We start from the raw sequence: 22,400 nt of genomic DNA on the forward strand, positions 1-22,400 counted from the left end.
CCTACATAATGATAGAATGCAAAAGACAAAAATGAAAAAGCGGGCAGTTTTGACTTGATTTAGCGTTTATTAATTCTTTAAGGCAGAACGGTGAAATGACGCCACTTCCGTTTTGGATCCGAGTTCTCAACACGAAAAAAGCGAAAAGCAACACCTTATTCCTTCTTCAGTTGCACCTCAAAGAATGACAAAAAGAATGGGCAAAAACTAAAAAAGGGACCGCTTTGGTGTCGTTTTAGTGTTTCTGGGTTTGTAGAGTAAACATGGAAAAAGAGGCCTTTTTTGTTTGTTTGCTTTAGAATGAAAAACGGATATGGCTTTTTTGTTTTTTGAACTTGGCGTAGAAAAGGAATTATCCATAGGCCCCCTGACCTAAAAGGTTTGTAATCTTGTTTGAAATGGCCAAACCTGCCTACTGAAGAGGTCTATGGTAGTCCCTAGAGGTTTCTGAACTGTCCACAGCCCTCGTCTGATACACCGAGCGAGCAGACAGTAATGGTACCCTCTTATGAGCTCTAGAGGACCAATTATATGAAGACGGGTTGAAAATGGATGAAGTGGTCCTTTAATCATTTCATTTCTATAACTGGAGACAAGTTAAGAGTAATTTGTCTGCTTCAGTTTTTTCACCTCTTTTACACCCAGACAACATCTTACATCTCTGTTTTTTCCAGGACAAGTCGTGTGTGTCTCAACTGGTGGTGGTGCATCTGTTTAATGTGCCCCCCCTATATAACATACATGTGCAGTGTGCTTACACTCAGCAGACAAAGTTATCTAAATGTATCCTTTTAATAGTTTTTAAGGCACTTAATTGTTAAGCACCTTCCTACCTTTCGGATTGCCTGCCCAAATATGTTCCAACATGTCTCGTTAGGCTTAGGTCATCTAGTGCTGGCCTCCTCGAGGTGCCTTTAACGAATGATAAAAACATGGCAAAGCAGCTTTCTGCTTTTATGGGCCAACGGCCAGGATCAAGGTCCCATTACATGTAAGACAGGCAACGACCGTTAGATAGCTTTAAAGGCAATCTCAAACCCCACTTTTTTACTCTTGCTTTTTGTGGTTCCCTGTAATGTAGATTTAGTATATCTTTCAATAGGTAGAGTCTGTGTGGTTCCTTATTGAAGTGTGTTCCTAAATAGGTGACAGGTAGTCTGAGTGGTTCTGGAATCCTTCTAAAGTGATGTTTTGTTCTTGCTATTTTCTTGTATTGTTTTAATTTTGATCTTGCCTCCTTTTAATTTGTTCTTGATCATGTTTTTGATCTTATTGTTTAGATCTTGTTTAATAGTGTGTGTTTTTTTTATGTAAAGCACTTTGAGCCACGACGCAGGATTTATTTAAAGAATACGTATTCTTTAAATAAATCCTGCATCGTGTCTATGAGTGTGAGGCCTTATCTTTACTTTTATAATAGGCAAACAATAACATTCAGCAAAAATGAATGAACATTCAGCAAGATGGGTTATTTCTGCTATTGACATACAACAAAGTATAATTATGTATTAAGTGATTAATGAAACAAATCCAAAGGTTTTGTAAAAATATTTTATTGAAAAAACAACAACAACAAAACAACTATCAAAGCCAACAGAGAAAACATTCAAACAGGAAAGCTTCAGCGTTGCTGAACATTAAGTTTCAACAACCTCAGAGCAGGCATGATGTCATCCAGACGACTGACTCCTGAAAGGAGAAAAAGAGTACATTTACTCATGTACTCCAGCTAAAAACTATTTAGAGGTACTTCTGCTTTTACTTTACTTGACAATTTCCAATTCTTGATACATTATACTTCTTCTCCACTACATCTCAGATGGAAATATTGTACTTTTTACTCCTGTACAGTTATTTGAAAACTAGTTACTAGTTACAAATGGCAAATTTAGATGATTAAAAAACATACATTAAACAATTAAGCCCTATGGTATGCTTTGTCTATTCCAAAATAGCCGATCTACAAGCTCACAACGTGTCACATCGCGCGGCAAAAAAGTTTGACAGTATATTTTGATACCAAAATGTTTACTCAAGCAATTTTTAATACAGGTCTTTTACTTGTAAGAGAATATTTTAGTAGGCTATTGTTACTTTTACTTAAAGGACAACTTCACACGTTTTCGACCAATTCATATAATAGGTTCTCACAAATGCTCATTATAATATGGTACCATTTTGTCTACTAACTCTCTGTGTCTCAGAGGAGGGATGTGGACAGTTCAGAACCCCTCCTACAGTACCAGTGACATCATCGATGGAGACTCCAAGCTAATAGAAACGGCAGGCTTAAAAAAGTAAAGAAAAGAAAACCGCAGGGCTTCTATTCCTGGAAAGTTAGTATACTATAATAGAAGTCATTGTTCTCACGTTAATAACTAAATCTAAATATTTTTTGTTGAAAAAAACAAAATCTGCCTAACAATGATGACACTGGTAGGCGGGTTTCTGAAGTGTCCACGGCCCTCCTATGAGACACAGATCGAGTAGATTTTTTTGCATGAGCATTAATGAGGACCAATTATATGAATATAGGTTGAACATGGGTGAAGTGGTGCTTTGAGTGAAAGTACTTCGCCCACCACTGCTTGAAACACAAGACAAGAGATGCCACATGCAAGATCTACTGCAGGCGGCTGTGACGCTATGCATATCGGATTGGTGCAGATCTGCAGACATTTCCCATGTGGCCAACACAGAAAAACAGGATTATTATATATTATGGTATTTGGTGTCGGGAGTTATTACCCAGGGTGTGCAACACCTCCACAACCAGAGAATGGAAAGCTGCAAAGAACTCTTCATGCTCCTTTACCTTGAGGATGATACTGAAACACAGACACACACACACACACACAGTGTCAGCAACTGCTGCAGGTGGGCCCTCTTATAGCCGATCTACAAGCTCACAACGCGTCGCAACACGTTGTGAGCTTGTAGATCGTCTATTTCTGCTAGTTAAAGCAAAATTCTAGGAATACGTGAATTAAATATGGCCTGCTTTAGCCATAGTACATTATATATTCCGATTGAGTACGTTCAGCTTAGCACATTGGAACATTTACATTCACAAAAATGCTCTGTCCCCTCAAGCACTTTCCAGAATGTTCTGTGTATTTTAGTGCAATATTCATTGTTAACTCATTCTGTAAGGTCCACCAGGTCAGCCCAATATTTTGCCCATATTGTCTTGATTATGTATAGTAAATACTAATTCTTATTCTTTAATAGCATTAAAGCTGCAACCCAGAAACTATTTGAATGAATAAAAACAATCTTTAACCAATCTGTACAGTACAGTATGTTAATACAATACAATATAACTAGTACATAGATATTAGTGATGGGACATTCATGACCAATTCGTTCAAAATGACTTGTTCTTTGGCGTGAACTTTCTGAAACTGTTACGTTAAGGCTTTTGTTCATGCCCCCCGGGAACCAGAAGCGCTACTGAACGGTGAACGTGAACGAATCATTGCCGTGAACATGAACAAAATCGTTCATTCACTGAAATTAATGTTTTTCCCCACCACTCGTACATCTACAGTGGTTTGAGGTGGTCTCCCTACTCTTCCATTGAGACATTTAGACCCTGGTGTTGGGTAGGACAAGTAGCACTGACTGAAGCTCATGAGCAATATCTCCCACGACCAAGCGGGGATTGCTCTTGCATGCGGTAGAAAAGTCTTGGTAAGACATAAAAGTTACAAATTGCAGCTTCAACAAATTTGTATTTATTCATCAACGCGTTCTCTATTTTACATTTGTATTCCCATGTCTCATTTCTAAAATGTTTTCTTTACTTTGAATATAGAGAGCAGCCTACCTCCTTATTATGATTTTCAGCCAATTAAAGGGTCTACACCATGAATTTTAACTTTTTCTTCATTTTTGTGTGTTTTTGGTCTCCCCCACCTCTCTTCTGTTCCAACAAATACCCGACTTCGAGCATGCAGGCTTTCATAGGCTATCTGTGGTTTTCATGTAAATTGGTCTGAAAACAGTCCGTCAGATTTGTTCCCCCACCCTACGTCACGTCTGGGAACAATTCCTCCCGTTTTTCAGTTCTAACCCAAAAAAAAAAAATCAAAAAAAAAAAAAAAAGTTTTTTTTCATTTTTTTTTTCTTCATTTTTTCTTATTTTTTTTTTTTACTTTTTCCACACAGAACCAGGACATAACATGCATACAAACTGGCTCAATAGCGCCCCGTGCCAAACAGGACAATGTGGTATTGCAGGTGAAAGTGCTTTATAAGCCAGAGAGAAGTTAGTTGGAATGAGTATATCTGAGGCTTGATTTAGGCTCAAACCTTTTGAAAAACGTTTGAGGGACATAAACAATATGATATCAAATATTATTATTATTTTTTAAATTCATTGTTTAGCTCCTTTAAGTGATTTCTGTTGTTCCAGCTAACCAACACAGTAACATCCTGTGAAACATTTTGTCAGGCGAAGTCCTAATCTGCGATTTGTGAAACAGTGTGAAAGAAGTACCCCCCTACACACACACACACACACACACACACACACACACACACACACACACACACACACTTGTTTCATAAACATACCCAAGGTTTTAAGGATTTAACCATCATTAGGGGTTGCTGGAATACTGAACATGTATTATATTGCTAGTTTGACCACTTCAAATACTCTTTAATCTTAAAATAACGAATAACCAATAATAGGCCATCTACAAGCTCACAACGTGTCGCAGGGCGACACGTTGTGAGCTTGTAGATGGCCTATTATCGGTGCACGATGTGATTCTGACTTTGATGGACTCCAAATGACTGAAATCAGTCGTGGCCAAAGAGAACTTTAATCCATGAAATCATACCTGTCAATGTCTCCGTCTCCCAACAGACTGCTGATCTGCAACCCAACACTGTGTTCAGGGGAAGAAACCACTCTGGACACCTGGTTCACTACCTCACTAGAGGGCGCTCTGTCATCTGAAACCAACAAACAGGCGTCAACGATGTAATGACCTGTGAGCTTGGAGGGACGCCATTTAAATCTACACATAAAGTGGTACAATTAAGGATAAACTAAACTTGTTGTGCATGTTTCGTACATTTATTAAAATAATACTCACTACTGCTGCTGCTACTACTACTACTACTCTCTTGACTGTTGTACAAATGATTTAAATAAGTAAGAAGATGCATATAAAAATGGTATTAGGGTTTTTGATCAGGGTTGGGAATTAACCCGGTATTATCGGAAGAGTTGTATTGTATCTGGCTTGTATATAAACCGTTGCAGGTAGATTCTGGAATCTGTCAGCCACTAAGATGACCCCCCCAGAAGCTACCTAGATGACCCCCCCCCCAGAAGCTACCTAGATCCAGAATGTCTCGGAGGTTTCTCATGGCGTTGGTCGTCTCCCCCAGCCTGCGGTAGACCTCGTTCATGCGTGGGTAGACGCCGCTCAGAGAGGGCACGTCAAACAGCTTCTGGAAGTGTGAGACCATGGACTGCAGTGTGTGTTTGGTGGGACTGCGCAGCACCTGTCCGGCACAAGGAGGAGGGTTTAAACACAACACCACCTGTACACAAAGTTAAGTAAGATGTCACTTCCTTGGTCTGGCAATTCCAGCTGCCAGATTTGTCATACCGGGAGGCAAACTGGAGCTGGAAGTTCGATGCAATGCATTAAAGTGCCCAGCTACCTGTAAGTTAACCCATAAGTATTGTGCTGTTTACAAAGATTTTCTCATTATTTGAGGTCGGGAAACACTTTTTTGTTATTTTGACTAATTTATTTCTGTATAAGTACTATAAATGACAATATTATATTTGAAATGTGGGAGAAATGTCAGTAGTTTATACAATGAAACACAATTTTTTGTGATCATTTTTAGATGGTCTGTTAATTTCTTTCAGAGCTATATACAGTACAGTATATGGATTCAATTAAAAATGTCCTGTTTTAATAAGACGGCAGCAGCAGCAGCACTAACAACAAGCAACTAACTGTCGTGTGACTCATGTCGGACCGTTGGTGTACCTTGTCATCGTCAGTGGAGATGTTCTAACTGTCATGTAGTGTAGCCTAGGACTGTGGCTCTACCTTGTCATCGTCAGTGGAGATGTTCTCCAGCATCGTGTCCACCAGCAGCATGAGGTCCTCCACCCGCACAGACTCACTCCCAGTATGTCCGTTGTTGTTTGGCGGTTGCCATGGCATCAGCCTCAGGGTCAGTTTGTTCAGGGAGCCGTGCAGGTCCTGACAGCAGACGCACAGCAAGTAAATAAACTCTGCTGACTCTGTCACATCGCCAATACCCATGAGTCAAAGTCATCCTCTGCCATAATACACATACCGAAAGCCAGGACTAGAGATTTTTTTTAAAGCAAAATCTTTTAAAGCCGATCTACAAGCTCACAACGCGTCGCAGCGCGACACGTTGTGAGCTTGTAGATCTGCTATTTTCAGAGCGCAACACCCGAGTGCAACCAAATATAAAATGACTCGTCTTTTAGTTCTACTAGATCTCTTCTCCACTCGTCCCTCACTAACATTTTAGTCTAGTTTTTATTTGTTGACGAAATTGTCAATTATTTAGCCATAGTTTTAGTCATAGCTTAGTTTTTATTTAGTCTTTATTTTATTTTCGTCAGTGAAAACATTTTTCGTCACACTTTTAGTAGACGAAATCAACGCTGGCGGGGGATGTCACTCGCATTTACCCCTAAAAAAAGATATGTGCGAACAACAAAAGTATTTTGGACAGCACACATCGAGAGAAAGAAAGACAGAGAGGCAGAGAGTGTGTGTGTGTGTGTGTGTGTGTGTGTGTGTGTGTGTGTGTGTGTGTGTGTGTGTGTGTGTGTGTGTTCTGCTCTTCACCTGCAGCGAGTGGAGTTGTTGGGACCACACCTCCAGCGTAGGGAGGAGGCCCTGGAATTCAACCAGCTCTGATTCCTCATTGGTGGGTATCTGCCTGTGCAGGCGTAACGGAGCCCTGGGACCGCTTAAGACCGCACCCAACTCCTTCAGCAACTGAATGGGAACAACTTGAAGTAAAGGTTCTAGCCGGGTGTATTTAGTTATCATGACTCATCATACCACAGCACTATAATCACATGTAGGTAACACAGAATAATCTTGTGGAAGTGAAGAAGTCTGCTTACATGGCGATACTGAGCGCATGAACTAGATTCCTTCACTTGATCGCTGCTTCCTTCTACCAAGGGGCCTATGTCAGTGTCACTTCGTAATCTGTAAACATTGACAGTACACTGACATACGTAACATGAATACTTCCTTTAGGTAATCTGTAAATACTGACCAATACCCTGAGATATTTGCCGCTTTTAGAAAAGGAGCCCACCAGTGTATTCTGTTCTGCTACCAAGTACCAACGTAATCCATTATTATCATTGGCTAAAAAAAGACACATATTGACCTTAAGTAGACATACATCTGTCACACTATGACAGGTTTCACTGGAAATACTATTTTGCACACACCCCTTTCTTTTAATGAATGATTTATTTTAATGAAAGTTTTTGTGGTGCATATCATAGTGTTGGCTACAGGTACAAAGGATGCATAATTCTTTACATTCAGAAAACATGACACCCATCACAGCTTTTCCTACCCGATATTCTGTTTGATCAGCCTGTCCATACGGCGGAGATGCTGTTTGTAGGACTTCACTTCTTTAACAGTGGGCCTGCACAGAGGTAGTTACACCGTCAGTCACGAATGTACGTGTAACTTCATTTACAAAGGAGGTCTGCAGGGAGATGCATCATGCTAACAGTACAGACCTGGCCTCCAGCTCTCGCTTCAAGTGCTGGACCTCAGCCCTGAGCTCTTCCTTCTGGGCCATGCCCTCTTTCAGCTGTTCCTGATAAGACTTTGGAATGAAACACAATTAGAGCCCGATTTATTATAGAGATTGTAGATCGGCAATTTTTTATTTATGTCTACGGCTTGGTTAAATAAGACAATATTCAGTTTATGTGCATATATTTTATATTCACTTGTTTGCTTGTTCATTTTATAATTAGCGTTACATTTTCCTTTCATATACTGAAGTTTAATAAATACTTAATATAAATGTTTTATCTATCAAAAATGATTTATGTTTATTTCTTTATTTATACCTTCAAATCCAAGCTTTTTAAATTGATTTCAAGATTTTTAATCAGTGGTCTAGGACTCTCCAAAATCAAGATTTGGCATCGGACCCAAAAGCCTGGCATCGGTCAGGCTCTAGACACAATGGTTATTATTATGAGGACGGTGGCTGAACAATGTACACCACAGGTTCATGGGATCACCTTTATAATGGTTTTGAAGCTCAGGGTGACATCGCCCGACTCCGTCTGACCGCTCGTTTGGTCAGACTCATCAGATGCTTCAGAGTCTCCTTTGAGAGACCTGGAGAACAAGGATGTGGAGAAAACACATTCATGTTGTGGTCTAATTGGGCATAATGACAAGGGAATCATTACAGTACATTTCTTTTGTGTTTTTTCGTAAATGAACGCCCTACGTGATCATACTACAGTCACACAAAAGTAGCAGATATACAAGCTCGAAATGCGATGAGACACATTTTGAGCTTGTAGATCTGCTACTTTTGCTATTTTTGAATTTGAACAGTTTTGGACATAATTATGATTTTTCCACCCGACAGAGACGATATCGATATGCATAACAAAGTCCTGCAGAACACAAAAACTGCTGGCGTAATTGTTTCTAAAGCAATATAGTTCTCATACATGTTCATGTCAAGGAGCCCCAAATTGATATGTCTTTGGCCACGGACCCCCATTTGTGCCCAGGGCACCTATAAGACAAGATTTGGGGGGTTCCAAGGGGTCCCCAGCAAAATGTGTTAATATAGCATCACAATAATGTTAACCACTTTAAGCTTTTATAGTTTGGCTATTCAAAAATAGCAGATCTACAAGCTCGAGCTTGTAGATCTGCTATTTTTTGAAAAATCGTGAAGATTTGTGCAAACCTTTGAATACATCTTTTTTAAAACCAACATTTGTAACTCAAATCTTTGTTTCTGGGGGTCCCTGGAACAAAATATTTTGAGATGGGGCTCCGCAGCCAAATACATGGCATTTTGGGGGTCCTTGACATGAAAAAGTTTGAGAACCACTGGTACAGCTAATCACTCCATCTTGGATGTGATTCCAACACAGAAATGATTTCACAAGTGCATTCATTTCATTTACCGGTAGTCTCGTTTTAACCAAAAGCTTGTTATAGCAAGTTTATAATCTAAGAAAGTAAATCAAATGAAGTATATTTTTTTAGGGCACAAGATAAAGATACATGTTGGAGAGGTATCTTACTTCAGTTCATGACGCAGCTGAATCATCTGTGTCTCATAAAAATCAACGACATCTAATACCCTGAAGACAAGAGAAAGAACAAGAAAATGTTGACACCCACACACACACACAGGAAAGAACATCATGTTTTAAGATAATACAAAAATAGATGCAGGGTGAAAAATTTGTGAGACACACCGAAGCATAGATTACTTCAGCAATGGACAGACCATGATATATTGTGATTATAATAACAACTAACAGGTGTTAACTGATATAATCACAATATAACACGGCCTGGAGCGAGTTATTGCTTGTATGTGGCAATATAATGGCAATGTGACAATTATACTGTAGACCAGTGGTTTTGAAATGATTATGAACCAGGACCAGTACCCTGACAAAGAATCAACTTGGGGGGACCATTGTTGTGTTGCATGGGCATTAGGTTTTATTTCTTGAGTTGCACAGTCTGTCTATTCTTGGCTATAGTGGTGGACAGGGACAGAGTCTCGTATTTCTGGCTCCAACCTTGCCCCGTACTTATTCTTCAGGTATGCCAGTGTGGAAAAAACACTCTCACATAGATATGTAGTTGCAAAAGATAAAAAACACTTAGCTTTTACTGTAAGCTTTGAGCATTCTGCCTGACAACTCTTGACAGAGTCTGCGGACAATGTCAAAAGGTCAATGAGCTGATCCTCTTCTGTAGTAATTAAAGCGGCACTATGTAATTTTTTTTAATGAATAAAATCAAATTTTGTCCAATCTGTATGGTAGAGTATGTTAAAGGTAGGGTAAGTGATATTGTTTGGTTAAAACAAAAAGTATTTTGTTAAAAGGTTAAAGCACTATATTCTGATAGTAATCATTGCTATAGAGTGTTTGTTCAGTAACAGGAGTCTCCCCGTCTCTCCAGCTCTTTAATAAACAGAAAATACAGTTTTCGGTAGGTGTCAAAATCTCAGCCAATCAGGAGAAAGTACCCATTTTAAGCTTAATTTTTATAGTGTTCCAGTTCCAATTTTGTCTGCTCATTTCTTAGTGTCATCACCTCCAATGTAACTTGTTTAATCTGTATTCTGATTGAGTTCTCTATCCTGATTGGATAAAATTGGAAATGAAACTGAAACGAAAATGCATTTTCTGTTTTATAAAGAGCTGGAGAGACAAGGAGACTCCTTTTACTGAACAAACACTCTATAGCAATGAGAACTATCAGAATATAGAGCTATTTAACACTTATTTTAACCAAAGCAAATCACTTACCCTACCTTTAATACAATACAACTTATACAATTGGGGTGGCTGTATTTTGTCTCCCTGCTCTTCTATTGAGACATTTAGATCGTGTCAAAGGTCATGTCTCACCTAGACACAGGATCAGGACACAAATTTTGACCTGAGTCATGCTCTATTAGCTCAATGGTAATAATTTAAGCACTTGCGCAGGAAACCGGGTTCAAATCCGAGGTAGAAGAGTAAAGTTACATAGTTCAGCTTTAAGCTTGAAGTTTTGAAGCTTTTGGGATTGAAACACTGGCCTACTCCATGTATTTAATTCCAATGTCCTCATCTCACACAAATGCCAACAGTTCTTTCCAAAGAAAAGAAGAAAAAAAAAATATATATATATATATATAAAACAAATCTTCATTTTCTGGGACCATATGCAATACCTTAACACATTAAACGCCAAGAACGTAGTCCTACGGTCCATTAAATCCAACTGTTAAGCGCCGAGACCGTAGTGCTACGGTCCGGGTGCTTTTTCCTTTTTTTCAATTATTATTTTTTTTTTTCAATTTTCTACACGGACCATTTTCAGTGCAACACCACCGGAACGGAACTATTTGCGATCCGGCACACAAAAACGCCATTTTCTCCCTTGTATTTTTTTCTCCTCGGTCATCACTGTTTAACATAAACCCTTCTAACTACAACATGGATGCCCCGTTTGACACGTGGTCTGCACTAGTAGACACAGGGACATGTGCACGATGTTTACAAACAGTGCATCGCGCATTCACAAGGATTTTAACGGGGTCTATGGCGACGTGAAAAAAACAAAAAACAACAATAAAACCTTGGCACTGGTGAGTACATTTTGAGATTAACGCCCACTGCACTCTGGTTGGTTGGGGAAATGAAACACTTCCCATACCGGGTACACCGACGCGCTCCTCCAGGCTTTTATTTTTTAGCAAAACTAAACAATGAAAGCCTGGAGATCGAGGCTAGTGGTCCACTGACCACAGGTTGAAAGTGAATATCAAGATCAAGTAAATATTGTTAGCCCCATACCTCCACGGAAGTTCACTTTAAATGTTTATATATATAATCTAAGATTTAGATAATACTAAACCCTTTAGGAGACTTTAGAGGCTAGAGACTGACCCGCGTTCTTGGAAAAAGTCAATTATAGTCAAATGTATAGACCCAATCTGGTACATATATTTAAATAGCTAATAGAGACAGAATAAGTCCAAATGATCCATAACGTCACATTCTGTGTTCTTGAATAGAAGTGACACAAACAGTCTAGAATTTGACGCAGATTCATGGGAATGTTCAGAAACCGACATTTAAAATATAAATTCCAACAACGTGTTCTTACTGCTGGTCCGCTGGGGAATGCTGCCGAGCGGATCTCTTGTAGATCTGTTGAAAGGCCTGCGTCTGACGGGCCAGTCGCCTCTCCTCCTCCTTGACGGTGAAGTACAGCTTCCTCTGAAGCTGAGCCGCTGCTTCTGTCTCCTTAGCTAGCTTCTGTTCCAGGACCTGGCAACGCTTCTGGATATAGAAAGAGAGCATGACACTTCAATCAGTATCTCAATAATCAGGTTGTGGCGGTAAGTCAACTTACAGCACTTAACACTCATTGCGTTAATGTGACTAATATCCCAAACAGAACAAAGGCAATTTTTGCCAAATGATCACCTATTTTCATCAAATGTTCACCGATTATGAAATGCCCAGAATAGGGACGCTAGGGTTCATGTGGTTAACACGGGGCATTAATGTGATTAACCTGAGGCTGATTCTACAAATGTCTTCTAAATCCTATCAGTATTCTGTTTCTATATCAGTGGCACTCAAACGTTTTCATGTCAAGGACCCCCAAAAGTATTTGTATTTGGCTACGGACCCCTATCTCAAAACATTTTGTTCCAGGGACCCCCAGAACTAAGCAAAGATGTGAGTTAAAAGTGTTCGCTTTAAAATAATATATATTCAAAGATTTTCACACATTTCCACGATTTCTCAAAAATAGCAGATCTACAAGCTCATAGCGCGGACTCGGTGCCGCGCGATGAGCTTGTATATCTGCTATTAAAAAAAAAAAAAAAAAAAGTGACACAGATGCGTTCCATGTCTAAATGGGTTAATATCCCAAAAAGAACAAAAACAAAAGTTTCATGCCTAAATAAATATAAAGTAGCAATCTATCTACGTTAAACAAACCAAAATGATACATACTGGGATTAAAGGAGTAGTTCACCCAAAAAATTCCTTATTTTCTATCAATTACACACCCCATGAAGCCTTCAATTCATGGGAGATTTTTTTGTTTTTGTCGCATTCCTAAGCCCAGGCATGCAAACAGCCCCGAGGTGAAAAAGGTGACAACATGTTGTTTTCTTTCGGGTCAGGTGTCACACAATTTCCCTTTTTGGGTTCAAAAAGGTGACTGTATGCATGTCTGTAAGCCAATAATTTGATGACTGGCGGAGTCTACGGTAGGAGACTCTCTCCTTCTGGAGACTCTGCCGGTAGGTCAAATCTCGGTCAAAACTCCATGAATTCAAGGCTTCATGGGTGTGTAATTGATAGAAAATATGTTTTTTTTGGTGAACTACTGTACACTACCCCTTTAGGACCATGATTAAGATAGACAGGGTTTCGCTGTGTGAGCATTTGCATAATTGCCAAGTTGCTTTAATCAGGGTATGATTGAATGATTGCTGCACATGTAAATGCACTGACTAATCATCGAAGCGTTCGACTTATAAATGACTTTGATCTATTCATCCTTGCACCACGAGCCGGACAATCACAACATCCAGCTCTGCTAGTGAGGCTGCTGGGTAGCCCAGTGTTAACTGTGTGAGTGTAATGCATGGTTGTTCCAAGCATTACAGGGGTTTGTTGGACTGGTAGATGGCAGGACAGACACTGTCCTGTCTACATGAAAGCAAAAACATATGCGTCCAAAGAATTTAGTCTTTTGTTTTATTTGAGTTTTTAGCGGTGCCAACCGCTCTACATTTGACTGTCCGTTTGTCCGTCCGTCCGTCCGTCCGTCCGCATGTTATGTCCGTATGAGCACGGCGTATGAGCACGGCATTTCAACAGCTATAACTCCAGTTCACACACACACACACACACACACACACACACAAGCCAATACTGCACACATGCGCACACACGAACACACGCACACACACACACACACACACACACACTTGACGTCCGTATGAGCACGGCGTATGAGCAAGGCATTTAAACAGCTATAACTCCAGTTCGCAGCATGCTACGGAGTACAAATTTTGTACATGGACTAAAACCACCAATAGGGACAAACTGAAATTAATTAAGCCCCGCCCCCTCTGTCTTCCTATTGGCTGGGCTTTAAACAGCCGTGAGTCCAGTTTGCAGCATGCCACCAAGTCCAAATTTGGTATGTGGACTTAGACCACCAATAGGGACGAACTGTAATTACTTAAGCCCCGCCCCCTCTGTCTGCCCATTGGCTGGGCTTTAAACAGCCATTATTCCAGTTTGCCGCATGCTACCAAGTACAAATTTGGTAAGTGGACTCAGACCCCCAATAGGGACGAACTGAAATTAGTTAAGCCCCGCCCCAAAGGCACCGCTTCCTTCACACAGGGTGTGATTTTAATAAATGTGCAACAAACGTTTCTGGGTTCAAAATGGGGGAAAAATACATTTATAGAATATTAAATGTGCTAAAATAAATATAATAAATGCAAATATTAAAGCAATGTTAACATGCTTAATAAAGAGGGATGACACTGTGAGTGAATATATCATTGAACCACGGAGGATCAACCTGTGACAATACCTGTGCATCTTGTTTTTCCTGCTGCAGCTGGTGCACGTGGCCGTGCTGTTGGACAGCGCTGCCAAGGTAGCGGTCCTCCAGGTCCTGGACCTTACCCTTGACCCCGTCCAGCATGCCCTCCAGCTCCGTAACCCTCTGGGAGTGCTGGGCGGCACGGCCCATGTGCTCCTGGGCCTCCAGTCTACACACACACACACACACACACACACAAAACACAAGGGCTTTCATTTCAAATACCGCGTAGCTCCACTTAAACCAAGGTGTTGACCTTTTAATCTGAGTAATATGCATTCATGTTGTATTTATGCATTTATTGCATTTACAGCCAAAGTGTGGGATCTGTTTGAAATAATATTGTCTTGTGTCAGACAAACATGCATGCACACTCAAAAAAGTGTAAATCAGTAAATCCCCTTAACACATTGATTGCCAAGATCGCATTGATGCGTTGTTTCAAATGCATCACTTGATGCATCGAGTGCCGCGCTATGAGCTTGTATATCTGCTATTTTTGAAAAATCGTGAAAATGTGTGCAAATCTTTTGAATATATATATTTTTAAGTACATTTTTAACTCAAATCTTTGCTTCTGGAGACTTTTTCAAATGTCTTCTAAATAATACTATGTTGCTATAATATCAGTGGTTCTCAAACTTTTTTCATGTCAAGGACCCCCATCTGTATTTGGATGCAGACCCCCATCTCAAAATATTTTGTTCCAGGGACCCCCCAGATTCAAAGATTTGAGTTAAAAAAAAATATATATATATATATTCAAAGATTTGATTTGACGATTCTTTTCCAAAAATAGCAGATCTACAAGCTCATAGCGCAGCACTCTGTGCCGTGCTACGAGCTTGTAGATCTGCCATTTATGAATAGCCAAAGAAATCTAAAAATGACACACAGATCTAAATGGCCTAAATTAAAACTCAACGATGGTGTACTGTAACTTTAGTATAGAAATGTGAGTGTGTTGGATTAGGTATTTGTGCCTGTGCAGCGCTCATAGCAGGTCTATTTAATAATGCAGGCTTGGTGGCGTGCTGACCACCTGGCCTCGTGTCATCCAATCATGTCGTTATGAGTGGAGTAGCATAGCTATACATCTCTCTCGCTCAGAGTGCAGGAATGAGATGGGCACCTAAAAGGCTGGGTTTCACCCAGCTGATCAGCAGCAACTGGAGTGTAACGAACGCGGCAGGAAGACCACCTGTCACCTGTCATCCCCCCCCCCAGGCACCGTTCCTCTGTGCTGTCAACACAGCACAGTGTGACGGCAATTACAAATGTGGCTGGTGGTGTGCACGGTGTAACCGCATGACCAGATGCAACACTTTCTCACACCCATTTAGCACATAGAAAAATAGAATATGTGGCAGGAACTTTTAACCCGGGCACTTCAAAAAGAACTACCTGAAGTAAGACACCGGCGCACTCTGCTGGCTGACTGACTGACTGACGTTTTGACAGGAATATTCCTCAGAGTCCATTTTAATTTCAAGGACCCCTAGTTTGACATGCTATGCATTAGGCTACGGACCCCCATTTAATGGCATTTCTATCTCTGCGACCCCAATAGGCTCTATGCACAGCAGCCATGTTGGAAAGAAATAGAGGATATGCGCATGCTTAAAGTGAATGGCACATCGAGTGGCAAATCGAGTGGCAAAGAAACATGCAAAATGAGTTTAACATTGTTTAATGTTGTTTAATGCAATCAGATATGACTTTTCTGTTTGGATGCATGGGCTGTCAAGGCCAGAAAGTATTTTTTTGACACTCAGTAGGCATTCCTGCATAACTTCCGGGTTTGATGATGATGTCACACGCATATCCTCTATTGGGCCTCTTCTTACTTCCATCACAGGTGTTATTAATGATACTAATGAAGGCGCTGTTCCATTCTGGTCAGGGTGCTGATATTGTGCATGTTGGCTCACTAGAAACACTCCATTTTGGTTCCCAAATGGCCCCTTATGGTGGGTGTGTAACTCTGAGAGTGTACAAATGGAACCAAATGGACCCGTAAGGGTCCATTTGGTTCCATTTCAGAGTTATGGGGGTCCTTGAAAATAAGACAACCACTATGCCACACTAAATGGAACTGAGCCTTAATTAGTTTCATTGGTAACACCTGTGAAGGAAGTAAGGAAGGGGCCCAATTCATTCCCAATATGGCTGCTGTGCATAGAGCCTATTCATATTGTGTGTGTGTGTGTGTGTGTGTGTGTGTGTGTGTGTGTGTGTGTGTGTGTGTGTGTGTGTGTGTGTGTCCATGGCTAATCTCGCAAACCACTGGACCCGAGCTTTAGGTGACGATCTCATTCCTGGCCTGGATGAAGGAGACGTATCGCTATGCTACTCCGCTCAAATCAACATGATTGAATGACAGAAGGCCAGGTGGTCAGCATGCCTCAGTGTCTGCATTATTAAATAGAAATCCAACACATTCAAATTCCTATAGCCTTACTTTTTACGTCATGGCTTCTAGGTTCCAACGCCAAGCTCCAGACACACACAGACACACAGACCGTCTAGAAGAAGGTCTGTGTGTCTGTGTGTGTCTGGAGCTAATCTCGCAAACCACTGGAACCTTTTGACAAATTCAGCGTGCACGCTGCCAGTAGGCCAAAGAAGTAAATACCTTTTATTGTGAATATACATTTTTTGTGTGAATATATTTCACATTTTACACATTCTTAAGTATGGAATAAATATGATTTTTTTTCTTTTTTTTTTTTTAGATGTCTTAAAGTGTTAAATAGTCGATCTGCTATTTTCTGCAAAAGCTTTCCCCACAATACGGATGCTGGGGTTGAAGTGGTTAACCCGTGTTTACTTGAGCTGGTTGTTGGACTGGATCAGCTCCTGGATCAGGTCTTGTCGTCTCTCAGAGTCTGCCAGCATGGTCTTCAGAGTAGCCCTGATCTCACCAGCTGTGTCCTTGTCCAGGAGAACCAGATCTGGGGTTTAACAGTAGTAAATGATGTATCAGTCAGTCATTATAACTGTCACAGAGACACAATAACTTAGCATAAGTGTTTACTGACATTTAACATACGTTTACAAACAATAAAGCAGCGGTTACCAACAATTTTCTGGATGAGGGCTCACTTGAATATGTTGAAAGTGTTCATGGGGCGTGTGCGTGTGCATATTTTTTAAAGCAAACATGTTTTTAAACCTTTGCTTCTGGGGATTCTACAAATGTCTTCTGAATCCTAACAGTTTTTTGAAAAAACTTGTGTTGCTATATTATCAGTGGTTCTCATACTTTTTTTCATGTCAAGGACCCCCAAAAGCATATGTATTTGGGGGTCCATTTATATATGCACTCGGTGCCGCAGATGCGTTCCGGATGAATGGGTTAAGAAAGAAAGTAGAGTCATTACTCTATATAGTGACTACTATATAGAGAGTATCTACTAGACCTGTTAGTCACTATCTACTACTATAGTGACTAACAGGATGATAGGACAAGTTGCCTCCGCATATGACACGTGTGCATTAATTTATCACATATATATCATGGACATTTACTGAACAACAAAAGAGAGGTTCTTTTTTACTTTCATATTTGAAACAAACCGAGTTGTGTTGTCTTAGTAACCACTTTCTAGTCCAACAAACAGCTGCTATAGTTTGTCTATTACTGTTGTCCTGGTTACATGCCGCTTAAGGCATGAGAATTGATTTAGAATGGTGATTAAACTGTTGACAGGGAGGACTGGACAGACACCTACCAGCTAATCCTAAATATTTATATAAATAATATAAAAATATATTTGGAAACAATTAATATAACATTTAATATCTTGTATGGGGTCCCCCTTGACATAAAATATTTTCAGATGGGGGGTCCTTGACACAAATTTTTGAAAAATAGTGAAAAAATATTTTTTTTTATATTTTTTCAAAAAACTGTTAGGATTTAGAAAATGCTTATAAGCGGCCTCAGGTCTTAATGGGTTGAACTTAATTTATTTTTTTGTTATCTTATTTTTTTGATTTTGCCAAGCAAAAGAATGCATATTCTTACCTGCAAGGTTCTTATTCTCCACAGGATCTGTGAAACACACCGGCTTAAACCCATGATGCTGGAGTAGCTTGTTAACAGAGTCCCACTCTGTCTGCTCCTGCTACAAGACAAGTTCAAACAAAGAATAAAGAATGAATATGTCAAACGAAACAGTATGTCCACAGTGCAGCGGTGTGTTTCAATAACAAACTGTACCTGGAAATGTCTATACGTCCACAGATACACATAGGTCTTGTTGTCTCTTGCGTGTAAAACACCAGGGCTATTTGTGTTGTCCATCACATCTCTACTCTGTGTAACAGAAACATTCATTCTAATTCTAAACTAAAGAGGAGGCTGGTAGTTAGTTCACCCTGCTTGGAGATCTAACCTGAATGATCATCTGCTCATAGATATCACATCACTGACAGCAACCCCCCACCCAGCTCGGAGCTCCTCTGTCTGTCTCACTGTGTGTGTGTGTGTGTGTGTGTGTGTGTGTGTGTGTGTGTGTGTGTGTGTGTGTGTGTGTGTGTGTGTGTGTGTATTACTATACCCGTGAGAAAACTAATATATCCCCAAGTATAGTAAGTAAGAAAAGATTCAGGTTGGGGTTAGGAATAGGTGCATACAGTTGCATCAGACAGAGATATTTCACTGTAAAAAAAAAAATGGGTTGTTTCATCGTCTATTCAGGCTTTTGTGAACACCCCAGACAGTTTTTAAGTTGCTTGATTCAGTATTATATATTTTATATTTATTTCTAATACGTGAGGGGGCCGTGTTTTTTCAATTCGTTTTTTTCGTTTATTTTAAAAAAGTGGAATATCCCTTTAAGCTCTTGTAGTCGGCTTTCAGTGGTGGAAGTAACTAAGAACACATTTAATCAAGTACTTAAGCACCATTTTTAGGTATTTTTTACTTTAGTAGAGTATTTCCAATTTTCAATACTTTTACTTCTACTCCACTACATCTCTGAGCAAAATATTACTTAGATACGAGTTACTTTTTAGATTTAGATTTGTATTACTAAACATACATTAACCACTTAAGGTCTATATATATTTTGGCTATATGAAAATAGTCGATCTACAAGCTCACAATGTTTGTGAGCGCTGCTTCGCTTCGTGAGCGAGCGTCGCTTCGCAAATATATGTACACATTCGTACACATTCGTTCCTTCTTCATCATAGTAAATGTGTTATTACCTGTTGTTCCATCGTCTTGCTCGGCTGCAGGTATTGTTTGCAAACTTTCTAGCGTTCAGTTCAAACAAAGACAAAGGTCAACATCCACGCACTGAAACATCACATTGTTGTTATTATCACTTGAAGCAGAACGTCTAGTTTTCCTTCATTTCGCAGACATAGGTGTCTAGGTATTGAGCTATATTTACGTTTTTAAACTACAACAACTGACTTGTCTCTTCCGTGTTTCAAACTGTGTTGTTGATGACGTCACGGATTTTGACCAATAAGACGCATTTTGGGGGGAGGGTTCCACCACTCGTGTCATGGTTTCTATTCTGAAATTACCCATGTTATCCGGTCTAAAGCCCGCCTACTATATCCAGTCATTTCAACACACACACACACATACATGTATTCAGTGTTTCCGGGTCCGCTGTAGCCTCAGACCGGATTTGCAACCTGCAAAGTGAAACGCAGTCTACAGGTTCTTCAGGATAAGAGCTTTGTGGCGGAAGTAAAGTGATTATTAGTGTGGCAACCAGACTATAGTAATAGATAATCTTTATTCTTTCTTTCTAGATAAACGTTATTTTGGCGCGCTATTTCTCCCACAGTTTATTTTTCCCACACTCGTGCCATATGTCAAATTGACCGGCTTCACCGGGCCTCGCCTGCTTGTACTTTGCTAAGAGATTGGTTACATACTTTAATTGATATTGATTTATTAGTGCATAACATTTCCCCATCCACTTTAATGGGAAAATGAAAAAACTCCTATTCAAGTATTTTTTCTCGGAAACCGTAAGGGGCTACTACAGCTACGACACTTGGAGGGGAGGTTCATAGTTTATTGAGAAGGAGGAGAGGATCGAGGAATGGGACTCTTGTGGCGAACTCATTTTCACTCATGTGAACTCTCAAGACCCTGTGCACAAAAAAAAAAACTTTTAAGGGCCAGAGAGGCCTTCCTCTCCTTTTGCTGTGACCTTGCCGTGGTGGAGATGCTTGATGATTCAATGACCCTGGGTCCTATGCTGGTGGGGGTTGACCCTGACAGGTTTAACCACACTGGATTGGTCACAGGAGAAAGTCACAACTAACAACAGCAAAATCTCTCTTTCGGTAATTAATAGTGAGGCATAAAGTAAGGAAAATGAACATGGAGAATTTGAAGAAGGGACCTTCTGCTTATGATACACTGCCTGCCATATCTCCTTAACGGTTCCCCTTAACGATTTCTATAGGAGGTTCCAAATGGACCCTTACAGATCTGTAACTCTGAGTGTACAGATGAGTTATGGTGGTCCTTGAAATGAAAAACTACTGGTACTGTTATTGTATAGCAGACGTGAAGTCCACATACCTGCTCTGACGGTGTGATCAACCGTTTCTGGAAGCGCTTCAAAATGTGATGGAATGGAACCGATTCTGGTTCCTCAATGTTCCTCAACCCTAACAGGAACTGTCTTCAGGAGCCATTCGCATACGTTATTCTGTGGACAACAGTTTGTACGTATAGTCCCTGAAAACACTGTTTTGCAAATGTCATGAATGAAATGTAAATGACAACAGAACCCCAAGATCATTCATCAGCTTCAATTTTATAGTGTCCCTGCAGTTCCAATATTGCCTGCTCGTTCACTTCCAATTTCACCTGTTTATGTATGAGTTCTGTCTCCTGAATGGAGGAAATTGGTATCCCAACCTGAACATGTGATTTACTGTTTACTAAAGAGCTGGAGAGACGCAGAGACCCACAGCTTTTTAAGAGATCCAATGTGGACAAAATGTGTTCATAAAAGCCAAACTCAGTTGTGTACACAGTCATTAAGTGTTCCCACCCACTAAACAGCCCCCCTCCCCCTCCCCAGTTTCAGACTGGCTTTGGCCAGTTCAAACCCGAACAACGAGGCGAAAGAAAAGAAAATATATTTTGTTGCTGTCGGGTGGAAACCTCTTATCTCCATATTTTAACTTTTTATGTTTTTTTACGTAAATTAATTCCCTTTGATCACGTATTTACAAGCTCAAAATGTGATGCGTTTTGAGCTTGTCGGTCTGCTATTTCTTTCCATGACTTTGAATCCTGAAAACTAACAGTTTTGGACACACAAGATGCGACATCTGACTATTTCAAACGGCCTGGCCTTCACTCCAGTGGAAAGTCCAAGCCTGGTCATGAAGAAAGGTGGGGCATTTTCTAGGTGTGAAATGGTGTCATTTCAAACCTGAGTGGCAATTCAGTGGACACAAACAGGCAAATCAGGCACGACAATGGGGGGAGGGGGGGTATTTCACAAAATCAGGGATGTGTGAAGAGGTCAGAGGTCATGTCTGTATGAGGTTTCCGCCCAAACAACAGGGATATCGTTGTTGGGCAGAAACCTCTTATCTCCATACTATAACGTTTTGTGTTTTTTCGTGAATGAATGCCCTACTTGATCATACCACAGCGTCACACAAAATCATCATACGTAGCAGACCCGCAAGCTTCAGTCTTGAGCTTGTAGATCCGTTACTTTTGCCATTTTTGATTTTAATTTAAATCCTCAAAAGTAACAGTTTTGGACATATGGGGTTTCCACCCGACAGAGACGATATACAGGTACATCATTTCTAGTGAGCGACAAGAAGGAAGGCATAATGAACCTATTGGCCATGAGTGTCAATTGTATCTCCTGGTGTGGACAATGACCTGATGACTGCAGTTAGTGAGTCATTTCTTGATTCATCTTTACATTCAAAACGCATTTCATATGGCCCTCAGGTGGAAACCTTGCACGT

General features: G+C 40.2%; 1 protein-coding gene across 2 annotated transcripts; it reads right to left on the reverse strand.

The window, feature by feature from the left end:
• Positions 1-1,543: 1,543 nt before the first annotated feature.
• Positions 1,544-19,861, reverse strand: cep70 (centrosomal protein 70). 2 transcript variants are annotated; one of them, XM_084049948.1, is made up of 16 exons: positions 19,635-19,861; positions 18,448-18,544; positions 17,248-17,371; positions 14,406-14,586; positions 11,937-12,112; positions 9,341-9,400; positions 8,309-8,408; positions 7,793-7,881; positions 7,621-7,695; positions 7,151-7,238; positions 6,867-7,019; positions 6,087-6,242; positions 5,355-5,523; positions 4,851-4,965; positions 2,749-2,828; positions 1,544-1,689 (listed from the first exon to the last, which is right to left on the reverse strand). In XM_084049948.1, the coding sequence occupies exons 1-16, from the start codon at positions 19,644-19,646 to the stop codon at positions 1,622-1,624; spliced, it is 1,743 nt and encodes a 580-aa protein (XP_083906074.1). In that variant the 5' UTR covers positions 19,647-19,861; the 3' UTR covers positions 1,544-1,621. The 2 variants fall into 2 exon arrangements, with proteins under 2 accessions (XP_083906074.1, XP_083906073.1); XM_084049947.1 differs by having other exon boundaries at positions 18,448-18,547.
• Between the last annotated feature and the right edge of the window lie 2,539 nt (positions 19,862-22,400).

The sequence above is a fragment of the Gymnoscopelus microlampas genome, assembly GCF_963454915.1.
Source record: "Gymnoscopelus microlampas genome assembly, chromosome: 23".
Lineage (NCBI taxonomy): Eukaryota > Metazoa > Chordata > Actinopteri > Myctophiformes > Myctophidae > Gymnoscopelus > Gymnoscopelus microlampas.